General features: G+C 37.0%; 1 protein-coding gene and 2 long non-coding RNA genes across 12 annotated transcripts in view; 1 reads left to right on the top strand and 2 right to left on the bottom strand.

The window, feature by feature from the left end:
* The window catches only part of LOC127518183 (uncharacterized), a 49,128-nt gene that overhangs the window by 6,417 nt on the left and 17,756 nt on the right, over positions 1 to 24,955 (top strand). The window contains exon 2 of one of the 4 annotated variants that reach the window (XR_007931480.1): positions 6,896 to 6,976. The exons of 1 other annotated variant lie outside the window; for it this stretch is intronic. This is a non-coding gene — a long non-coding RNA (uncharacterized LOC127518183). Of the gene's footprint in view, positions 1 to 4,298; positions 6,359 to 6,895; positions 6,977 to 24,955 lie in introns of those variants that run through there. 2 more of the 4 variants (XR_007931481.1, XR_007931482.1) reach the window with 2 other exon arrangements.
* Positions 1,501 to 10,751, bottom strand: LOC127518186 (uncharacterized). The gene is made up of 3 exons (XR_007931487.1): positions 10,511 to 10,751; positions 1,743 to 1,868; positions 1,501 to 1,621 (listed from the first exon to the last, which is right to left on the bottom strand). It is a non-coding gene; the product is annotated as an uncharacterized LOC127518186 (long non-coding RNA).
* Positions 12,748 to 24,955, bottom strand: part of LOC127518171 (tumor necrosis factor receptor superfamily member 14-like) — a 70,389-nt gene continuing 58,181 nt past the window's right edge. For 3 of the 7 annotated variants that reach the window (XM_051904552.1, XM_051904548.1, XM_051904550.1), the window contains exons 6-17: positions 24,713 to 24,900; positions 24,533 to 24,615; positions 23,935 to 23,978; positions 23,741 to 23,825; positions 23,286 to 23,354; positions 22,980 to 23,166; positions 17,093 to 17,320; positions 16,204 to 16,258; positions 15,982 to 16,104; positions 15,660 to 15,899; positions 14,447 to 14,564; positions 12,748 to 14,334 (exon numbers count right to left, since the gene is read on the bottom strand). In XM_051904552.1, the coding sequence (XP_051760512.1) occupies positions 23,059 to 23,166; positions 23,286 to 23,354; positions 23,741 to 23,825; positions 23,935 to 23,978; positions 24,533 to 24,615; positions 24,713 to 24,900 (577 nt within the window). In that variant the 3' untranslated portion in view covers positions 12,748 to 14,334; positions 14,447 to 14,564; positions 15,660 to 15,899; ... (2 more) ...; positions 17,093 to 17,320; positions 22,980 to 23,058. Of the gene's footprint in view, positions 14,335 to 14,446; positions 14,565 to 15,659; positions 15,900 to 15,981; positions 16,105 to 16,203; positions 16,259 to 17,092; positions 17,321 to 20,599; positions 23,355 to 23,740; positions 23,826 to 23,934; positions 23,979 to 24,532; positions 24,616 to 24,712; positions 24,901 to 24,955 lie in introns of those variants that run through there. The other 4 variants (XM_051904557.1, XM_051904555.1, XM_051904556.1 and 1 more) reach the window with 4 other exon arrangements.

Here is a 24,955-nt window from a genome sequence, read left to right as displayed (position 1 = left end):
GAAGAAATAATACTTTGCTACAATGTAAAGTACTGAGTGTACAGCTTGTATAACAGTGTAAATTTGCTGTCCCCTCAAAATAACTCAACACACAGCCATTAATGTCTAAACTGCTGGCCACAAAAGTGAGTACACCCCAAGTGAAAATGTCCAAATTGGGCCCAATTAGCCATTTTCTCTCCCCAGTGTCATGTGACTTGTTAGTGTTACAGGTCTCAGGTGTGAATGGGGAGCAGGTGTGTTAAATTTGGTGTTATCGCTCTCACTCTCTCATACTGGTCACTGGAAGTTCAACATGACACCTCATGGTAAAGAACTCTCTGAGGATCTGAAAAAAATAATTGTTGCTCTACATAAAGATGGCATAGGCTATAAGAAGATTGCTAAGACCCTGAAACTGTGCTGCAGCTAATTTACACTGTTATACAAGCTGTACACTCACTACTTTACATTGTAGCAAAGTGTCATTTGTTCAGTGTTGTCACATGAAAAGATATAATAAAATATTTACAAAAATGTGAGGGGTGTACTCACTTCTGTGAGATACTACGTGTATATATATATATATATATATATATATATATATATATATATATATATATATATGAATAATAAAATAAATATAATACTCGATTTTGTAACAAATATTCTCTAATTATGTAGTCCGTATGTTCATTACTGTGGAGATGGCGAGTCAGTGTCGGCATGCAACTTCATCTTTGCAGCCGACACTGACTCGACACATTCATATGTTCATAGGCAAGCTTTATGCGCAAGCTTGAGCGCGGAATAAGTTATAATACGATTATAGGCGTATATATTAAAGGATGGTTTAGTAGGTTATTATATTAATCAACTTAATATAAACATGACTCATTAACTACAACAATCTTTAGTCGGGGGCAGGCCTACTTGGCACAAGGAACCACTCCATTTTTAAAATAAAATGCTATGACATTACAAAAAATGTGACAGTAGCTGCAAATCACGTCACGTTATATTGCATTGCATGCTTAAGAAGTCAAATTATCGGCTTATTTATTAAATACAATATAGTCTGTATATAATTGATTTATTAAAGGAAGAAATTTGTGGGGGTGCTATGGGGGTGCTTTGGTCTTTCTTGGGGGTGCTGAAGCACCTGCTAGCCCCTCCCTAGCGCCACCCATACTTATAATATTTAATTAATATTTGTAAATCCATGGACATGTACTCACTTTGAATGTGGTTCGCAGGCCATTAGAGAGCCATTTGAATAAGTACCATCTGTGCAGTTAGCACATACAGTGTCAGTAAATGCTGTTCCTGTAAAAAAAAAAAAAAAAAAAAAAAATTATAATATATATATATATATATGTATACAAAAAAAATAATATATATACACAAAAAGCTTGTACTAAATATTGTATTACTAAAATATATAAAAAATAATAAATTCTATAATTGAGTATATGCACACACTCACCATTTTGCTTAATATATTGTCCAGGTTTACATTTTGAGTGTTCCTCAGCTAATTTACAGTTGCCTTTATTTGGTTTAATGCAATAGAATCCTTCCTGTGGCTCACAAATTGTGTCTGCAGAGCGTGTGCAGGCCTTCCTTACTCTTAGTCCTTGGACTGTGGACATAAAAACAAAGCACCTAATCATATCTAAAGTGTAATGCATTAGTCAGCACTTCATTATTACAGTTTTATATCTCTTTATCATAAGTTAATCCATTTAACACTGGGCACACACCTGAATCACAAACAGTGCAGGGAAAACATGTTATGAGTCCGTTGGGTTCATCTGTGTAAGTTGATGCAGGACATGGAATACAAGTTGTACTGGTATCTACAGTACAATGCCAATAAACACGGTTTCCTATAAAAAAAAATAAAAAAAGTGTTTGATCAGCTGAATTCTAGTCATATGTGTGGTTATAGTCAAAAACATTTAGACATAGATATGACATAGACAAAACAGCTTCTTTTTTTTTACTGAATCAATAGTTTAACTGTATTTCACAAGTACATTGTGAAATACAGTTTTGAAAACAGTGCATCTTTGGGCTTCTAGCCGTTAAAGCCTTCTTGGACTTTAATTTTTTCTTTTTTACTTTAACTCTTGAGAATCTATAAATTCCTACTATGTTATATTGGTTAACAATATTACTTAAGGCCGGAATACACTACTGCAGAGGTTCTCAAACCTGTCCTTATGTACCACTAGACATTTTGTATTTTGAATTAGCTAACATACTTGATTAAACTCATCAGCTCAGTAGTACAGACAGCAAGATCTGAATTGGGTGTGTCAGATAAGGGAACACATACAAAATGTGCAGTGCTGGGGGTGCTCCAGGGGGCTATTCCAGAAAGCAGGTTATGCAACATACCCTGGTAAGTTTACTCAGACTAAGCGGACAACCTCAATATTTGGTTCCAAAACCTGAGGTATCTTTCAGGGTATGTAAGAAGCAGGTCCTGTTCCAGGGTTAGTTTACTTCAGAGGTATTCAGCGCATGAGTGGCCTATTGAGGAGACTCTAGTGGGTGTGACAGATTTCGCACAATATTATGTTATAATATTTTCCTAATAATAAAATTACATATGTAATGCATCTCACCTTACAACAAATGTGGAAGCAAAATGGCTAAATATAAAAAACAAACTTATACAGCCATAATATCTTTGCAGACCTGTTTTTAGTTGAATCTTTCTTTTTAAATTTATAATTAACATCAAACAAACAATATAGTTCTTGTTCACAGAAGGAAAAAAAAAAGATTAAAAATTAAAAGGTATTTATGATGGTAAGCTAACCTTGCTTTCTGGAATGTCCCACAGGACAGGTTTGAGAATCCCTGGTGTAGTTTACATACACGACTTAAAATATGAACAGATTTTTTAACACACATCATACACTTGACAACTTTGTAAATGGTTACTGAGGAAAAACTGGACATCATACACTAAATGACTGAGAATCACACACTACATGAATTTTAGCCGTTTCAAGCACAACAAACTCACACAGAAACATGCATCTTGTTGCTAGGAGATGCATGACAAATGAAACGTTGTCTTCTAAAATGAAAATAACAATAAGTTTTGATATCTTCCAAACTGGTTGGAATCAGTCTGAAGCTAAAAAAAATAAAATAAATAAAATCTGTCAACTCTGCCTGCCTAAAATCTGCAGACCGGCTCTGACTTTTGGCAACTAGCATCAACTTTTCCAGACTGCAAATCGGGGCAAAAAATTCTGTGCAAAGTTGTGTAGTGTATTCCAGCCTTTACTCAGGGTTCCCACTCTTTCATGAACACCAGATTCAAGGACATAAAGCACCTTTTATTTTATATCAAGCACAATAAAGACAATAAAGGTGGGTTTGTTACTGCCAAATTGAGTGGTATCAAAGACCTACAGTACCTGTTACTGCAGTAATGTTAAGGGATATACTGACAGCTAAAATCTAATTTATTTTAATTCCAAGCATCATGGAATTTGCACTTCCTGGGCATTGAGTTAGTTAAACAGCTCTACGCTTCTCAGGCGTTCATCATGCAGGGCTGCTTGCACTTGATCATGACCCATCTGCTCAGTGCTTTTTTTCCACTTTCCCCTCAATCAGTAGTGCTGTTTCATTCTGGCTTAAAGGCCAATTTTTGTAATAGCGCCACACTACTCTAACAAAATTTATTTTAAGAACTTTCAAAGCCTATGTTTGTTTTCACAGACTTTCCAGGCCTTGAATCCATGTGTCTGAAATTTAAGTACTTTCAAGAAGTGTGGGAACCCTGTTTATTGTATAGCATCCAAAATACACATTTTTACTGTACCAGGAGCACACATGGGGCAGCATTCTCCATTTATCTCATATTCAGCACGGGCACATCCACAGAAACAAAGTTCAAAATTAACAGCAATGACAATGCCAACAGTTGATATAATGGTCCTTAGCAATAACATGTCCATATACAGTGCAAGGGAGGTTTATTTAGTCCCTTTTAAAGTGAAGGAAAACGTTTCACCCTCAGACTTCATGACCCTATTTCTTCACAACTTCACATTAAATAATAGATTAGATGCCGGTACTTTGGCATTCCTGTTGACTGAGAGGTGCCTTTTCTGTTTATATGCATATAAATGCTATCGCAGATCCTGATGGCTGGCTTTCTGCCTTTAGATGAACAGCAGCTTGATGTAGTCTTCAGATAGTTTGGCAAAACACTCCACCAAACCCTTCTTCCTCCTCACACTCGGCATGACGCCGCTTGATTAAGCAGAGCAATCAGCTGAATTCTGTGAAGAGTTGAAATAAAATGGTTACAGCTAATGTTCTATGTTAATGCACCATTATGAGGCCTGCTTTAAAAGTGTCACTTGTTAAATTGTTAAAGGGTTCATATTCAACAAAGTAAACATGCTGTGTGTTTGAAAACTAAAAATGTCACTAGTCCAAAATGACCATCTGATCAGCAAAAACAGCTAATACATACTCATTTCACATGCAAAGAGGTTGATCAGCAAAAAAGGCCCAGGTCAGGGGGGTGAAAATGTAATGTAAAACTAATGTGAGAAGCCTTGGCCTCAGAGAACAGAATAAAAAAATAACAAACATATGCATTTAATTAGGCAGGCATTACATATAACAAGTGCCAGAAATTGGATATGCATTGCAGGGTTGGGTTTTCATTGTGGCCATTTTTGACTAAAGGGGAATTAAACGGTAAGATATTCTATTAACATTTAGCAATTGTGTCTGACTTGTTCTGAGCTTTCATTTCAAGGCTTACACGTGAACAACAAACAAACATGTTAAAACAAATTCAGTCATGTTTACAGTAAATCGTAACTTAAAGTAGGTCTAAGCGAAGAGAGCATAATGAAATACCAAATGTATGTGTGGGAGGAGCCTAATTATTCTTTTCTGACTCCTGTCAATCAATATTTTTGGAGCATATAGCTCAGAGCCCGAGTCGAGTCTCAGCAAGCCAAGTTCGTTTACTATTAACTGAAGGCACACTATGTAGTTTTTCGTTGCTAGAGGTCTCCTATTCAAAACAAAGGCATAGCTTGATGATGCCGAGATTGAGCGCGGATTCTAAGGAGATGTCTTCTACACCTCACAGCTGGTGGAAAAGAATCGGCATGGGAGTCAGGCAGAAATTATGTTCATGGATGAGATTATTTAATGTTACTGTACTATGAAGCAGCGCAGGGCCGAGTGATGTGAGAGTGCAATGAGGCTAATGATTGCTAATGAGAGACGAGTGCGACACACGGCTCAACAGCAGCGGAACTTTTATCATGTCGCATTTGCTGCTTCTGCTTCTTCCGGTCAATATGTGGGGTAAAGCAGCGCTCTTATCATGTTAGATACATTTGAGTGTGTTGAAAATGATTTTATAACGTTACTCTGTGCGTTCGCTCTGCGGCTGCTATGAGACTCTTGTTGCACACTGCAGTAAGCTAGATCGGAGCTCGATCTGAATAAATCGGATTGGAAGGAGTGGTTTATTCCTTTTCTAATCCGATCAAACAGCAACAAATGACCATGTAAAAGCCTGAATCCAACTACTTTCTCAATCGTATTCAGGAGTCTCTGGGGCACAGTGCAATGTTGACATGCATTACGCAGTGCGCAAGTTCACATTCAAGGTTTTATGAATGTCTATGGCAACAGGGCAAAAATAACGATGAGATCTGTTGTGTCACGTCCATGGTTGTCTCCACAACTGTAATTGATATGACATCACACGCAGAGTGCATGTGTAAAAGTTTTAATCGGAATGTATATTTAATCAACACAAACTCAGCACACCTGAGAAAACGATAGGTGCATAGGAAAAAAAAATCCAACAACTGTCAAATACAAAATAAAAAATAGCAATCCCGCACATCATGCTAAATATAGAAATGTATTATTAATACAAGCAACGTTTCAGTCCACTGACCTTCATCAGGCATGTCGGAATGTTTAAAACACATATAAATGGATATTTGAATCATATTACAATGTTTAGAGTACATGAAAACAGATCAGCAATCGGATTCAATTTATTAGGAAAATTGTTCCACGTAAACATTGATAGGTGAAGCACAGCAACAAGGCTCGTTTGAGATGAGCAAAATCTGCACTGTAAAAAATGATTTTATGGTAAAGTAAATACTACAGAAAAAACAAATGTAATTTTTACATGAAAAAGTTCAGGCAAGAATTTAAAAAAGTAAATTCTACATTAGTACTCAATTTAAGCTTGTAGAAATTAAAGCGTAAATATCAACATTAATAAATTAAGTAAAACTACTCAACTTTTCTGATACTGGTGTTCCCATCATGCACTGGGCCTTGAATAATTAATGAGGTCGATTTTTCACTGTTTTCCAGCTGTTTTTACACTGTTTTATTATTGCTTTAGTGGTTATGTTTAGTAACTTGCCATTTTGTGATTATTTGGAGTTCATTTTCTACTCAAAATGCCACATTCACACTCAAAACGATCCATCGAATGTTACCGTCATTGTGTATTGTGTACCAAGTACTGAGGTCTCTGTGTTCAGGTGCCGCATTACTTCTATTGTATTATTTACTTAGATGTTTCCAAGTAAAGCATACACTTTAAAAGGTCCCGTCAAATCCAAGTATTTTGTTTTTGTACATTAAATGCATTGTTAATGTGAGGATATTTTAGGTGACTTTTTTTGGCCAATATAATTTGCAATCCATGTGCTGTCTGTCTATCTTAGGCCTTGACTGTTGTCAGTTGGCCTTTAAATTTCTCATGATATACTAACTTGCAGCTTACTACATCATCTGACTGTTTGATAGATATTAGAAATGAATGCATTTTGTTGAGATCAATACTTTGTTCTTCAATTCTTTGTATCTTTGATTTAATCAGCAGTGGAGATGAACATCGAAGGGGACTCCCACAGTGGCTGAAATCTTTGTGTACTAATGCTGCTCGGATATGCTGGGTGTGGTAGGTCTCATTGCAGTTCAGTCTTTACTTATTTTCTTCTTTTACATAAAGGAATAGTTCAACCAAAAATCATTTACTCACCCTCATTCTGTTCCAAACCTGTGCCAGTTTCTTTCATCTGTTGAACACACAAGAAGACGTTCTTAAGAATGTTGGTGACCAGACAATTGATGCTAGCCATTGACTTCCATAGTATATTTTTAGATATTTTTTTCCCAACTATGGAAGTCAAAGGCTACTGTCAACTGTCTGGTTACCAGCATTCTTTAAAAATATCTTTTATGTTCAGCAGAAGAAAGAAACTCATACAGGTTTGGAACATGAGGTTGAGTAACCGCAGTAACAATAACATTTTCATTTTTTTGGTGTAATCACTTTAAGTTATTATAATAGATAATGCAAAAGTTCTGATATTGTTAGTAACACTGATATTTTTGAAAATGTTTCCTCTTTTAAGCTCGATATTGAGTTTGAATAAATAACAGATGGAAAGACTGAAGCTGAAAGCTGAAGCTACCATGGAAAGGAGTAATTTTCTCTTTTAGAGGGGATGGAAGACCAAGCAGATGCTATGTAAGTGTGAAGTCTTTACTTGCACACACATCTCTTGTTTAATTTATTATAACAAATATTCATTAATATATGACTTGATGTGAAGGAGGACAAATGCAGGTAACTGCACATGTCGATCTCTGACTGTTTAGGTTTCTTTAGTGCAAATCGATGGAGCTGCTGTAAATAATCACAATGGTACACAAAGTCTTAATGGGGAAAAAAAAAAAAAAAAAACTCTTCACTCTTACTAACTTATTTAACCTTAAAACAACACATGCATTGAGTGTAAAATGAGAAGGGTTTAGCCTTAAAAAATAAAAAATAAAAAAATAAAAATAAACTTCATGGTTGCAGCAGTTATTTGCGGCTCTCTGCGGCTGGCTTGTCAGTATTGTAATATTGTGGTTATCACAACAACCCTATTTAGGCTGCTCTTAATCCTACACTTAAACATTTGTTGTATCTTTAATGTGTTTTCATTCATTTTCAGATTAAAAAGTGCTACACAATGATGGTTATTCTTGCATATCTTCTGCCACCGTTGCCTGGAAGTCTATGCATTGTTAAATCTGAAATTTCATTCCTTCAATTTAATTTTGTACCAGTAAGTTTTACATGGACCGTTATTTTTGTAATGATGTCTTGATGCATTCTTAACTCCTAAAATGTATGTGTGTATATATATAATATATATATATATTTTTTTTTTCCCCTTAACTCTAAGCTAGGAGACAGTATTGCATGCCTCTGCAGCAATTTTGAGACCGCATAAAAGACCAGACCACAGCCGATCTACATTTAGAGTTTGAAGAGCACAACATGACAGTACATCATTGCGAGGATTGACAGAGTAACCATTCCTGTGGATTAGGGCCTGACGCGCTGTGGACAATATATTCTAGGTGTGAAACTTAACCTGTCCACCACAGATCAGTTCTGTCTTCCCTTTCTAAGACTGGAGTATCTAATATTGAAACGCCACATTCTCTTCCTTTTAAAACTGACATTCCTACTTACCGTGTTGCCTCTTTGAGGCCCAAATATATTCTTCATCAAACACAACCATAGCAGATGTAACAAGAAGTATTGCTTCACAATTAGTACACAATTACAATTTTAAAATATTTCCAAGTGATTGTCATTGCAGACAATTTCAGAATATGTGCCTGAATGTTTGTCTGATCTAAAATGTTTCTTTAAATGTATCCAAAAGTATCTGTCTGACTTGAGTTTGTTATGAGAAATGTCATCCACTAGTCTTGTTACTTGTAAGTGTAATTGATGTTGGCAACTCTTTGAATAAATACTGTTGTTAATGTCTAGTGCATTACAAATGCATTTGTCTTATGAAGACAACTGACAAACATTGACAGATTTAAAATTGTTTATTTGTCTGATTTGGAAAGTTTTATCTTGTATCTGACATTTTATAAGTTTATCTTATGTTATGAGAAATGTTATTTGCTAGACTAGTCTAGTCTTGATTGTTTCAATCAAACACTTTAATGTACTGTATTGTAGATAATAGCATTACAAAGCATTTGTCATCTAATCATCTAAATTAAGCTTATGAAATTGAGATTGTGCATTTTGTTGTGCCTCTGTGAATGCATTGTTCTCTACTCTGACAAAATTTGACTATAAATTAAATTAATAACATTTTTTATATCTTGTCTGTTTTATTTCATTTTTTTAGAATTACAAATGGATGGTAATGCTTAATATTGTTGTATGAGCATTAATTAGCAGATAATGATAATTTTCAGTTACACTTAATGCGTTTAAATGACACGTTTGTGTGTTAAAATTACCTTACACAATTTGTGTGTTAAGATGGAACACGGTCCGTGTAACGCTTCACAATTCAGTTTTCAGACCATACAATGCAAATGCAAAAATGAAAAATTGAAACCAGGCGTTCATTTTTCTTGTTTTTCGGTTACATCATCAGTGGATATTTGCCAATTTTTCCCCTTTTTTTCAGTTTTACTTTTGCTAAATTATGACTTTGGAAACAATCATTTGAATAAATGAAATCTAACCGATTTTCTATTTTTTCCATTTTTTGTCTTGTAATTTGCGCTGTGGGCTGCACCATTAGCACGGGGGTGTGGCCGCGGACTAGGCTACTATCATTTCATTGATGTAACTGCTTTATTTACACTGCATGCATGTTGAGGAGTAGTTTAAAAGACTGAACACAGAGGATGACCCTTTTCCCCCGAAGTGCTATCATGTGCTATCATTTTTTTTAATTAATATAATAACTGTGCTAAATGGGAACGCGGGGGCACCGCGATGCGACCGCAAAAAGGCACTTTCACTTTCGCAATCAAAGGGGCAGGGGCTCACCAGGTGCACGTACTGTAAGGCAGACTGGCCATCGCGAGCAGCCTTGAAAAAGTAATCCCGGAGTAATCATTTTTGCATTTGCATTGTAGGCTGTCTGAAAACTGAATTGTGAAGCGTTACACGGACCGGAACACACATCTACTGTGTTAAATTTGACACATGTGTAGTCCCTGAGCACACTCACCACATGTGTTAAGATTCTGCAAAACGTGTCATTTTTAACACCTTTTGCAGTGATAGTTTCACTTTCATTTTGCTGGAAAAGTCCCTATACGTAACTGAAACCAAAAGATCGACCAACCAATCCATCAAAACATATGTAAAACTTATTTATGGAGGTTTATCTGCTGAAATCAAAATTACAGACGCCTAATTCTGTTATATAATTTTATATTTGTATTCACTAAACGGCCAATTTACTTTTGTATTTCAGCGAAACGTTGAACTTTGAAAAGTGACAACAGACGATGTTTTAAAAATATGCATAACCATTTTCAAGAACTGCGTCAAACGTCTTTGTTTGTACTCGAAATCATATGCTAACGAAACAATGACACGGACATCAACACTATAGCTATACAAATGTACAATCAACGAATTAGACATTCTCAGCACAAAAGGTCTCACCTAAGAAAGTGATTTGAATTTCAATCACATGAAGAAACAGGTTAGTCCTCTTGTCCGCCTTTCCCAAATGGAAAAGTACAAAAGTGCAGTCAGTACAAAGGGACGGAGGGACTTGTTTACAGTTAAGAGTAGGCTTGTTCTAGACGAATCGGCGCTGCGCAGCATAGACATAATAAATACACAAGCTGTGTCCCAATAGGCTCAGACTAAATACTTGGGGTTTCGAGTCTGACGACAGCACGAGGGCGTGGCTTATTCGCAAGTTCAAGGAGCATGCGCCGTTTACATGCTCCCGGAAGACCGCAAACTTCAATAGTAATCGCGCAGAAGCCCTCGTTGTGTTTGTTTCATTTTTACTCATTTAAAACAAGAATGATATTACTATGTTAAACGTTGAAAAAAAAAAGCTCATTTGGCATTTGCGAATAATGTTTTATAATACTGTAAAATCACGTGACACTGTTGCTTGGTGTCAAGGGCACGTAACGTTACACTACCAGTGAAAAGTTTGGAAACATTACTATTTTTAATGTTTTTGAACGAAGTCTCTTATGCTCATTAAGGCTGCATTTATTTCATAATAAATACAGAAAAACAATAATATTGTGAAATATTAATACAATTTAAAATTATTGTTTTCTATTTTAATATACTTTAAAATATAATTAATATCAATATATCATTCTAATATGCTGATTTGATACTCAGTTATTATCAATGTTGAAAACAGTTGTGTTGCTTAATATTATTTTGGAACCTGTGATACTTTTTTCAGGATTCATTGATGAATAAAAGGTTAAAAAGAACAGCATTTATTCATAATATAAATATTTTCTAACAATATAAATCTTTACTATCACTTTTTATCAATTTAACACATCCGTGCTCAATAAAAGTATTAATTTCTTTCAAAAAAAAAAAAAAAAAAAAAAAAAAAGACTGACCCCAAACTTTTGAATGGTAGTGTATATTGTTACAAAAGATTTCTATTTTAAATAAATGCTGATATTTTTTTTTTTAACTTTTTATTCATCAATGAATCCTGAAAAAGTATCACAGGTTATAAAATAATATTAAGCAGCACAACTGTTTCCAGCATTGATAATAAATCAGCATATTACAATGATTTCTGAAGGATCATGTGACACTGAAGACTGGAGTAATGATGCTGACAATTCAGCTTTGATCACAGAAATAAATTATGTTTTGAAGTATATTAAAATAGAAAACCATAATTTTAAATTGTAATAATATTTCACAATAGTATTGTTTTTCTGTATTTATTATGAAATAAATGCAGCCTTATTGAGCATAAGAGACTTTGTTCAAAAACATTAAAAATAGTAGTTTCCAAACTTTTGACTGGTAGTGTATATATAAATGAATATATAGACTTGCTTAAAGGCATAGTTTACCCAAAAATGAAAATTTAAACACCTTCAAGTTCTAAACCTGTGACTTTCTTTCTTTCTTTCTTCTGTTGAACAAGAATGTTGGTAACCAGACAATTGATGGCCACCATGAACTGTCTAGTTACCAAAAATCTTTAAAACATTTTCTCTTGTGTTCAACAAAAGAAACTCTAAGACAGGTTTAGAACAACTTGAGGGTGATTAAATGATTTTAATAATCCCTTTGACACAGCTTACATTTTTCATAGTGTAATTTCAGATCAATTGTATTTCACTGGTGTGATGTCAGACCTATTTAAGTAATATTTCCATGTCTTCAAATGACAGTGTAATAAATCTGAACTATATTAACATTGTATTGTTAAAAGGACTGTTTATTCTAAAGTAAACGTTTATAGAAGGCAGTTAAATATGTCAATCACATCTATTAGCTTAGGAGGCATTTATAGATGTTTCAATAAAATGTTAAACATGCACTCTTCACTGGTCTCTCACACAAATTCATAGTACAAAATAATACATGGTGTTCAGTAACATATCTAAAGGTAATCAAGTTTACACAATTTGCATGTTAATACAAAAGACAAGAGCATTTTGTGTGGTTAAATTGTTATTTGGAATGCAATTCATTTATATGCACCCAGAGAACAACAAACTCAATGAAACTTAAGTAACCCTCTGCTACTCCTGGAACACAAAACCAACTGTTACGACCCCTGATAGTGTTGAATCAAGGGGTAAAGGGTTGTAACATTAAACTTGGGAGAAGACACATACACAAATATGTCATAACCAGGTGATGTGTACAAGGCAAGGACACAAGTCTGAACAAGCAAATGATTTATTTACAATATGTAAGGGTATGAAAATAGCATGAGAAGGGGAAAATGTGTTTACAATGAAGAAATAGAAAGAAAAAAAGAAAATATACTATTTACACATATGCAAAAAAAGTTATTACAAATTACAAATGAGTAACAAATTGGGAAGGGGAGGAGAATTGGTCAAGGGACATGAGAGGCAAGATGAATGATTACAGATACACAAGAGTACAGTTACACAAACTGAGAACATGCTAATCTAATCTCACAGGGTCTACACTGTAGTCCCTAGAAAACACAGACAGAGGCTATAACACAACAACAGAAGGCCTCGCGAGTGGCGTCTTGACTCCAATTTTATGCCACGGTGCAGCAAACACATTGGAGATGGGGTCAATGACGTAACGGTAAACACAGAGTCAGGTGCTGTGACACTATGAAAGAGAAAGTAAAAAGTAGGGAAAGCACTCAAGGGAAGAAAAGAACAAATATTAAAGGGTTAGTTCACCCAAAAATGAAATTTCTGTTATTAATTACAGAGACAGTTGTAGAGACAGTGCAGCGCTTCCAGGTTATACATCAGAACGCGAATCTCAATTTGGCCGATGTTCTTCACATGAGCAACACAACGCATGTGTGTGATACTGAGGCAGACCAATTATGAGCCGGCGTTCTGATGTAGAACCCGGAAACACTTCTCTGTCTCTACAACGTAAACAGAGTAGGACAGGTAAGAGAAGAAATTAAATAAAGTCATTATTTTTGTTTCATAACATTAAGGTTGAACCACTGTAGTCACATTGACTATTTTAGTTTTTATTTCTATTATGTTTTTACTACTTCTCTGGACCTCAGGGATGCAAACAGGTAAGGGGGGAAAAAAGTGAGAACATTAGGGCGGGGGCATGCTCCGAACATAATTTTTTTAAAAGATATTTGCTTTACATGCTCATTTGTAGTTACTTTGATTTTTTAATTTATTTGTTATTACCATGTATGTCCAAAACTGTAATTTCACACGCACACAAAAAAATGTTGCAACATTTCACCAAAATCAAGATTGAATAGGCTACATTTGGTCAAAACCTCATGTTATAAAAAGATGAAGTGCTATGGCTATTTAAGACAATATTGGCTGATTAGACGGCAATACTGAGCTAAACTGCAAACTGTTTGCCCTCTCTCTCTTCACCGTTCCCACATCTCAGACCCCCCCACCCCATAAAAACATTGGATCTATGCAAATCCCATAAGTGACCCATTTTGATCTCAAAAAGGTGAGTTGTCACTGAAAGGTGAGGAGTTTGCATCTATGAATGTGGTAATTATGTTGCTTTCTCTTGGGAATCAGAAACCTCTCCGATTTTATCAAAAATATCTTAATTTGTGTTCTGAAGATGAACGATGGTCTTATGGGTATAGAATGACATGAGGGCGAGTAATTAATGACAGAATTTTCATTTTTGGGTTACCTAAACCATTAACATAATGCATTTTGTTTGAGTTTGTGGTACACAAACTTCCTCATTTCCACTGCATGGCGTTGTGTCAGATGGCTTGGACCGATGCCTCTCGTCAGGGCTAGAGCATTCTGGACAGATAAATTAAAATATTTAATGCCAAATAAAAGTCCATTTATGTATTCAAAAGAAAATGTTGCACAAAGAAACAAGTTGCGGCTATGAAGCTTTGTAATGCCTTACCAGTAGTACAAAAGCCCCCCAACTGCTGGCATCTTTTTGTGGTGCAGAGCAGAGACTACCATATTCCCAGAATCCTCCCAATTCATTAGTATGACTGTACCTCACAGCCATATACCTCCTGAGTAAATAAGTGGAATACATTCAATTATTTACAAGGTTAAATTGAGTATTTATAATGTTTCCATAATTTGGCCTAGTTCAACTTTAGATTACATCTAAGGGTGCTTTCACACTGGCAGTTTAGTTCTAAACAGAGCACAGGTCGCATGAAAAATTGATAATGTGAAATCTGTCATAACACCCTGGAGCACACCAGGGTACTGAACCTGAGACTACCTGTTTAGCCGATGATGACAGTGTGAAAGCCCTTAAAGATCAATATGATGGCCGATAAACAAGCAACCCACTACAATGTAAATATGCGATTAAACTTTAATGCTAGGAGACTAAATGTCTATCATCAGCCATTGGTTAACAAATTACATTTCACTGGCCAGTGTTTAAATTAGATGCTAAGTCCAGTATAAGTTTAGCATAGATATATTTTCACTTGCTTTGTCTTGAACACTGAGTGCTTGAAAGTTTCGCTCTGCACTATTTCAATTAATCTCAATGGATGCACAGAGTATTTGACGTACCGTAAACTCTGTGAATGTGCATGACTCGCTGTCGCTTAGTGTTCCTTTAAGTTTTATAATAAGAAAAAAAATGTATAATATATAATGAATGATTCCACCAAAACAGCTCGTCTTTGTAAAATGGCACATCTTTTTACATTAAAGGGATAGTTCACCCAAAAATGAAAATTCTGTCATCATTTACTCACCCTCATGTTGTTCCAAACTTGTATAAATTTCTTTCTTCTGTTGAGCACAAAGGAAGATATTTTGATTAAAGTTTGTAACCAGGCAACTTTGGGGCACCATTGACTTCCATAGCAGGAAAAAAACTACTATGGAAGTCAATGGTGCCCCAAAACTGTTCAGTTTAACACATTCCTCAAAATATCTTCCTTTGTGTTCAACAGAACAAAGAAATTTATAAAGGTTTGGAACAACTTGAGGGTGAGTAAATGATGACAATTTTCATTTTTGGGTGAACTATCCCTTTAATGTGAAAAGATGTGCCATTTTACAAAGATAAGCTGTTTTGGTGGAATCATTCATTATATATATATATATACACACACACACACACACACACACACACACACCTCAAACTCGTTGTGCTCCTCAAACCATTCCTGAACCATTTTTCCTTTGTGGCAGAGGCATTATCCTGCTGAAAGAGGCCACAGCCACCAGGGAATACAGTTTCCATAAAAGGGTGTACATGGTCTGCAACAATGCTTAGGTAGGTGGTACGTGTGGTAAGTGGTACATCCTCTGATAAATCTTCCACCTGCCAAACCAGACGATGTGGCCCTTTTTCTTTCTTTCTTTTATCATCAGACCTACAATGAAAAGACAATAAATTGTAATAATAATCTTCAGTTCTATAAAAGCAACCAAATCATCTCTTATTGTCATTCTTACCAAACAATGAAAAATGTCAGTGTTTCTCTCTTGTGGCATTCTAGTACAGTGCTGAGGTCCGATTTATTGGTGACGAAGCCAGACACAGTGTTTTTTTAGATGTTCAACAACCAGGGAGCCATTCTGTTCCAAAATATTTAGGAAGGTAGTCTGTAAGGAAGGACTAAGGGAGAACATTGTGCATTTGAATAGACTTTTGAACTTTATATATTATAAGCTCACCTAGAGTATTTCTGGTCTGGTCTGCCTCTGCCATTATGCACAGGAAACAGAGGACCTAAGAAAAATGTATAAGTGCACATACAATATATGATATAAGAAGAATCTGTTTACACATTTATAAATTTTTTTTAGGTCCTCTGTTTCCTGTGCATAATGGCAGAGGCAGACCAGAAATACTCTAGGTGTGTATCATATCATATAGGTGTACATTATATCTTATAATATATCATTTCAAGTTCAAAAGTCTATTCAAATGCACAATGTTCTCCCTTAGTCCTTCCTTACAGACTACCTTCCTAAGTCTTTTGGAACAGAATGGCTCCCTGATTGTTTTAAAGTGCTGAACATTTCAAAAAACACTGTGTCTGGCTTCGTCACCAATAAATCGGACCTCAGCACTGTACTAGAATGCCACAAGAGAGAAACACTGACATCTTTCATCAACCTGAGACACCACGCATCTAACCCGAGACACCAAGCATCTGGACTGAGACACCAAGCATCTGGACTGAGACACCACGCATCTAGACTGAGACACCAAGCATCTGGACTGAGACACCACGCATCTAGACTGAGACACCAAGCATCTAGACTGAGACACCAAGCATCTAGACTGAGACACCAAAAGCATCTAGACTGAGACACCAAAAGCATCTGGACTGAGACACCACGCATCTAGACTGAGACACCAAGCATCTGGACTGAGACACCACGCATCTAGACTGAGACACCAAGCATCTAGACTGAGACACCAAGCATCTAGACTGAGACACCAAGCATCTAACCTGAGTCACCACGCAACATATAAAACATTACAAATTAACTTTGTAAGTAATTATTTGATGACATTTGACCGTTCATGTTTGAAAAAAGAGAATATTAAACAAACCTTTAAGTAACCTAGACCGACGTTGTTTCTCTGGGGCTGTTTCGCCGTCTTTTCGGGGCATGTAAACAGCGCATGATCCTTGACCTTGCGAACAAGCCACGCCCTCGTGCTGTTGTTAGACTTGAAACCCCAAGTATTTAGTCTGAGCCGTCCCAATAGGCCCTTTTCACAATGACGTCAGTTAACTTCCGCCTATCCACAAAGCAGTGGATCCGTAGTTCCGTATTTCTGGACAAAAAGTGCAATAAAGTTTACATTTCTCAAACGATTTCAACAGTTTATGATCTGCGTGGGGTCATACCCTACCCTAACCCAAAAAGGTTTTGTCTCCAATTACTCAGAATCTCAGAATAAGGAATTGTGAAAACTCATGCTTCTCAAGCATAGATTTGGTTTATTTTTCAAGGTTAATAATTGTGGAGATGTTCCTAATGTAATATAATTTAATGTACATGAAATTGTGCACATCGTGCAAATTGTGCGGCATTTTAGCTTTTTCCCTCATGCCTTTAGCTTTTCCTCTTGAATCACATCACAGGATGTCACAGGACAATTTCAAATAAATATGAATGAAATAAAACCACATACAATTTATATTGTACTGTAATTGTACTAAAAAATGTTCTACTGCTGTATCTCAAATGTTTTACTGGATCTATTAAGGATTGTCTTTAAATAAGTAGTTCAAGCTATTAATGTTGCCCTCCGGCACCGTTGACATGCAATCCAGTGGCTAATAGAGTACCTCAGGGATGACGTGTTTTTGTATGCAAAACCAGGAAGCGAGTTAGCATTTTAGGATTTCCGGTTCTATCGCCCTAAAGTTTATGGGTTTTTGCTAAATCGCCTGAAATAAGGTCTGTGGTTAACAAAGCCCCTAAATATTTTCACTTTTTGATCTATGACATAAAGCACACCAGTTAACCCACTTGTGATTTTTTTTTAAACCTTTATGGGGTTTAAAAACAGCAGTTGCTAACAAATTGCTAAAAGAGACTACTTCCTTTGGCGGGGACTTTAGACGTCATCATGAAAAAAAGGACATTTGGACAGCATTTCTCATGAAAAAGTTGAGAAGTATTCATACACAGCGCAGATCATAATCAGCGAGCATGTTTTTAAATAAAGTTGTTTTTTAAATAAAGTTTGAGGAAGCTTGGTGGTGGTGACGTTGATCCGCGACCATGGTGTGCTGTAGTCCGTTTATAGCCTACTGTTAGCTTGTTATATCTGACGACTTTATTTAGGCTTTAAAATGTATAAATGTTGTGTTAACTTGTAAAGATTATCTTGATAGAAAAAACGTGTAAGTGTCATAACCCTTTGTTAAACACAGAGCTTATTTTTTGCGATTTTCCAAAAGTCTATGGGAAAAATGCATAGGCTTTCGATTGAGGGAACCCGTGCGCCGCTAACTTCCAGGGGTTGGCCTACAAAAACACGTCATCCCTGAGGTACTCTATAGAGTGGTGCAGGTATGACATCACTTTGTAGGCCAAAATGCAGAAGTGAGTTAGCATTTTAGCACTTCTGGTTCCATCGCCCCGAAGTCAATGGGTTTTTTGAATGGGATTTTGGTTAAATGGCTGAAATAAGGTCTGTGGTGAACACAAGCTCAAGACAGTTTCACGTTTTATTTTATGACATTTTATGAAAACTCGACCAATACCAGTGTCAACAGGGGCCAGATACTGTAAAGACTATTGGGGACATGAGTTTTTACAAAGCATTTTTAACCCAGAGGGGACAGCATCCATAACTACAGCATATTCTTTAGGAGTGATTGGGATTTTAAATTTCGACAAAAATTCAGAATAAGATAAAAGAAGACCTTGACTGAAAAGTTGGCTCACCAAAACTATATCATTAGAAAACCAATTTTCAAAAAACAAAGTTTTGGATTTATATAAAATATGTTCATTATTCCAGATGAAACATCTATTAGGTGAGAAATGATATTTATAAATTAAATTCCAGGAGAGCAGCATTTGTCTGTAGTTAGAAAGTAAAAGAAAATGAAGACCTGTGAAAATACAATGAGGAATAATATTCCATATACTAGTTGGTTTTTTTAAGAATTGTTTGATCCAGTTAACCTTAAAAGTATAATTAAGAGTGGTAAAATCTAAAAAGTTCAGGCCTCCATTCTCAGTAGTGTTCATCACCACAGATTTCTTAATATAACGGGTTTTATTTTTCAATTTTTTATGGATATGTGAGTCATGCATACTGCATACGTGAGTCTTGAGATGCCCTCTGCTTTTGTAACCAGTACTCTCCCCCTCAAAGATAAGTCTCTTAGTAGCACTGATTTAACTTTTTTTTTTGTCTTATCAGAGAAGATTAGTTTACATCTTCTCTCTTCATCCTTTACAATCTTTATACATCTTTAAAATAAAGAGTAGTATCATCTGCTAATTGGCTAATGGTGATGATGTTGCCAGCAACTGTAATTCCTCTTAAAGTGCTATGTTTAATAAAATCAGCAAGTAGTTGTGAACAGAGTAAGAATAGGGAAAAATAGGGCAGATCCCTGTCTGATACCACGATTAAGATTAAATCTGGGTGAGGTGCCAGAATGCAGTTTGATTGAACAATTATTAAAGAATAAAGTTTTAATTGTTTTAATGAAATAGTTACCGAAACCAAATTTTTTAAGTGCAGAAAAAAATAAAATAATGTTCAAGAGTATCAAATGCCTTAAGGAAGTCTAAAAAAAGAATGAAGCTCTTATCTGAATATAAGTGGGGATAATCGATAAGATCTAAAACTAAATGAATATTATTTGAAATATGCCTGTTGCTCATGAAACAAGACTGTGTATCATCAATAATGAATTCTAATGTCTTTTTAATTCTAACAGAAAATATAGATGCTTAAATTTCATAATCAATATTAAGCAAGCAAATTGGGTGCCAATTATCTAAAAATAAAGGGTCTTATTTTGGCTTGGGTATTAAGGTAATTAAGCCTTGTGTAAGGAGGGTGGAAGCTTTCCAATTTCTATTCTCTGAGAAAAAGTTAAGAGAAAAGGAGCAAGTTCTTCAGAGAAAGATTTATAAAATTCTTAAGTTAATCCATCCACACCAGGGGATTTATTTAACTTAAGTACCTTAATAGCTCTTAAAACAGAGGTGTTAAAAACAACACAACCTGTGTCATATCTTAACACACCCGTGTGTCTAGTTAAGGACAACACATTTTGTGTTACTTTGAACTCAACCGTGTTATTCCTGCTCATTTTCTACACACTGTGTTATATTTACACAATTTGTGTCAATTATGTACACAAAACGTGTCACAAAAAAATAATGCCCTAGACTTTTGCTATATAAAAGTTACAGCGAGCTCAATAAACTTTGACATTGAGTGAACAGCACTTATCGTATTTATGTCATTCTTGGTCCCTGGTACCAGTCTTCTACTCTGCTCTGTATTATATTAAGTATTGGAGGTCCATAATTTGATTGTTACAGTAGCTGGTGTATTAAGCACACGACGAGGAGATAAAGTCCAAACAAGTCTTTTACTAGATAATCCACAGAAGAATACAGGAACATACACCAACACATACATGAACGATACCGGACAACACTGGACTGAAAACATAGGACACACACACACACGGGATAACAAGGTGGGTAATTAGACACAGCTGGATGTGATGATGAGGTGATCAGTTACCATGGTGAATGACTAGTGGCGGGAAATAGAACAACAACAAGTCCAAAACAGAGTGCACATGTAACATATCGCCCCCTCCCGGAAAGGCGCGTCCTCGCACCGTGGAGAGGGAAGATGAAGATGAGATGCAGAAGATGGTGTAGGAGGTGGCTCAGGAGGCGGACGGCTAACCGAGAGGAGGCGAAGTGCAGGACTCCAGGGAGGTGCAGAAGGTGGTGAAGTCCAGGGAGGCGAAGATGGTGGAGAAATCCAGTGAGTAGCCTTGAGCTGAGGAGTCCAGATGTTGCTCCAGGCCACAGCCAGGACGGCGACCCACGGCGGCGTTGCTGGAGGGAGGAGCCGAGGTGGTAAATCGCTCCAAACAACCTTGGGGAGGCGTGGAAGCAGCGCAGCCAATGTAGATGGATCCTGGGGCGAAGACAGAGAGCCGAAGGAGCGGAGTCATGCCGATGGTCTCGAGGACCGCGACGGAGTCGCAGCGACGACCCCCCGAGGCAGCAGCAGGGTACCAGAGGGCTGAGGTGGAGCTGGAACGACTGAGGGCTGAGGTGGAGTCTGAGGGAAGGCGAAGCCCATCGGAGCCGTAGGGGTGGAGGGTTGGAGAAACTCGAACGACCCGTAGGTCCGTGGCGATGTGATGGCGATGTCTGACCCAGGCGGAGTCGCAGGACCGAGGGAGTCCGATGGTCACTGCTGTAGACGAGGGTGGAAGGAGCAGCGGCGGAGGAGTCAGGACGATGAGCCGAGGTGTAACGACGTGACCTGAGGCCAGAGGCAGAGCCGCAGAATCCTCAATCGCCTGAGGCTGGCTCACAGCAGGCCCCAGGTGTAGCCACACCACTGAGAGGAGGCTGGTGTAGAGCTGAGGGCGTGATGTGAGACAGCGAGGGCTGGGTAGCAGGCAAGGTTGTGGGCTGGAGAACAGGTTGAATAGCAGAGGGACTAGAACAAACAAAGTCATTATCAGGGTTTTGGAGAGGAGGTGGGAGAGGGAGGCTGGGCGGGACCATTTCATCCAAAATGGAAATGATAGTTTCAGGAGGAATTAACTGAGGTAGGGAATCCTCTCCAGAATCACAACAGTCCATAGTGCTTGCTTGGAATTCACTCTCAGTGGCGGAAGTGTGGGCGGGGCTCCCTTCCAACCCCTCGTCTTCCACACTGTCTCCCTCGGCGTTGGTAACAGCAAACTCACACACCTGGTCAGACACGCTGGGCTCCGTCTCCGTGCCGATGTTACGCTCAGTCGTTCTGCTGGTCGCTGGCTCCTGCATCGCGGTGGAGGCGGGCTCTCTGTCTTCGGTGGGGTCGCGCTGTCTTTCCACGCCATCTGAGGGTTCCTGGCTGGGCACTGGAGTGGGAGTGGGACTGGCGTCGTTGTCGCAGAAATCCACGGTCATTGACGATCCACATGACGCCAGTACCCACTCCACATATTCGGAGAAGCTCCCTCGAGGTCCTTCCCCGGACAGCAGCGCTTTGGTGGCGGTGTTCAGGCCAGCAAACAGAAAGTTGCAAAGGCTGCTGTCCGGGTACTGTGTCAACACGCAAAAGTGAATCACCTTCCAACACGCAAAGTGAATCGCGCACGTGATTGGACAGAAAAATAGTGTTCGACATCGACTGCGGCTGGATGCAACTGATCAGCGAGAGTAGCCGCGTGCAGGCGAGGAGGAGCTGAAAACGGAGACGTGAAGTCGGACACTTTCTACTTACCGTAGTTTTTTTTTTTTTTTTTTCAGTTTTGACTGAAATTAGAAAACCTAAATAATCAATTACTTAGTCTATACCTTTTATTAATGGCATTGTTATTATGTTGTGGGAAGTGGTCTATAATCTTTTAAGTTCATCATCATTACTGAATCATTATAAGTCTTGGGTTGTCAGAATAGTAGCTCCATGAAAAATATTAAGAATAAAATTCAGAGTAATGTGATCCAATGTGTAGCACCTGCGCACTCCAACGCAATACTTAAGCTACTAGGTTCTGGAGTGGGGGAAGTAATATAAAATTAGACTAAAGACCAGATCTTAGATAGTCTACAAAAAGCACTTTACCATAAGACAAACAACAATACACAGTTATACACACACAATACACACACAAGTTAACAACGATTGATAAGAAAGGTAACAAAGGAAAGATAAAAGCTCGAAAAAGCACATGAGGGTAAGGTATTAATTTATTGTGGCGGCGACGTACTTCAACAATGTTGGTGTCACGCGTCTGTGGTGGTCACACACCCCTTCTCTCACGTAAAAGTACACGACTGTCTCCTTCGCTAGGTTATCTGTGGCACGATTTGCTCGTCATACCTCCTTGTTAGAGCGTCCGACTCCCATGCTGGAGACCCAGGTTCGAGGCCCGCACATCGCAGGGCGAGTAGGACCTGGGTTAGAGGGGTTACGCATAGAGAGTGTCCTATGCATGTTTTGTGTCCACGAAATATTATGTCAGTACATACTTGACTTTAGTGTTTTGAGCTAAATACGTTGCTGAATTGCCTACTCTTGCTTTGTCATGATCACTTTCAGCTTCCGATTCCATCCCAGAGAAGAGAGATCTTTTGTCTGTATTCTAGGGAGAGAAAAGAGTAAATAATGAGCATCGTCTGCTATGTTGTTATTTATAAATTTTTCTCCTCCTTTTCCTTCTTGCATGACTCATTTGTAACTACTGAAAAGACAATACCATTTTATTTACACGCAATAGACAGACATTATTAAAGGAACAACTTTCAATTCTTTATACACCTCTTTATCTATTTTAAGATATAAAGAGACTTTAATATTTTTCTGTATAACCTTTTTGTTTAGTTTGTCTGATAGATCATATTGAAGTACTCAAGCAAACATAGTGGTAATAATACATTCAATAAGGTAAAATCAGGTTCTTTTATTGACTTTAGTGGCTTTATTAATTTTATTTTAATTAGCAAAAAAAAAAAAAAACATCTTTGATACCTGTTGCGAAGCCTGTTCTGAATGTGATTTGAAGACTGGTCTAGAAGGTTGCAAGGTTGTAAAAGTTACAGGGTTTACAATATCACTGAAAATGAAGAACAACACAACCATTTCATTTGAAATTTTTTCATACAATTTGAAATTTTTCTCATACTGTAAAATACAGTACCTAATGATCCATCAATGGCTCTTACCTACTATTTCTAGGTATAAGAGAAGTCTCAGAGTCTAGTGATGTCTGTAAAAAAATGAAGATTTTTATTTATATACTCCGTATCCACATTTCAAAGATAACCATTATCAGAACATTATAATATTTTTAATATATAAGATGTTTGCATGGTTTTCACAAATTTCTGTATTTTGTTTTCTGTACTCATATTTTAAAGGGTAATTTCTGCTGCTAGGCCATGTGATGTGTGTTTACAGTTTGCAAAGCATACATTACAGTGTGTTTATAAAAGAATCTGTGCTGTAACTCTTTTGGCCATACTGAAATGATGCATTGTTTAAAATAAACTTCAGCTGTTCATTTCTATTATTTGGAACCATGATAACAAATGATGGGCGCTACACAACCTTATTAACACGTTGTGACTGGGAGGGTCAAGTTTCTGAACATTGAATAAATGCAAAAGGTACACTGAACTCTTTTATCTCTCATGTAAAATTTGATTCCCCATGATATAACCCCTTTAATGCACTGAATTGTAGTTTGTTTTGTTAAATATTTATATATAAAAAAATGAAAGCAAATATTATGATCATGCATGCAGCTTCATTTTTACTTACTGGTTCACAGGCACCCTCCGGTATTGGTCTCTCTTCCAGCCCAGCGGAATTACTCTCTGGTATTGGTATTGCATAATTTGAATCTAAAACATTAAAAAGTATATTAACACTTGTATAACACACACACACACACACACACACATATATATATATATACACTAAAAATAATTACAGTCTTACCTCTGTCAAGGTCTTGTCTTTTCTGTTTTAATTTGATCCCAACAGCAGTCACCAAAACACCAATAATGACTCCAACAATGACTCCAACACTGACTCCAACAGTAGTACTAACTGAACTTGACTTCTCACATTCCACATCAGATGACATTGTTCCTGGTTTTATTTCTTTAGAGCCTTCAGTCTCACATCTTTAAATGTAAGCAATGTTAGAATATCTGGTCATAGTGGATTAATTTTTCTACA

This window comes from Ctenopharyngodon idella, chromosome 8 (genome assembly GCF_019924925.1).
Source record: "Ctenopharyngodon idella isolate HZGC_01 chromosome 8, HZGC01, whole genome shotgun sequence".
Lineage (NCBI taxonomy): Eukaryota > Metazoa > Chordata > Actinopteri > Cypriniformes > Xenocyprididae > Ctenopharyngodon > Ctenopharyngodon idella.
The sequence above is the reverse complement of the archived record's forward strand: the minus strand, read 5'-3'. Positions and strand labels throughout refer to the sequence as shown.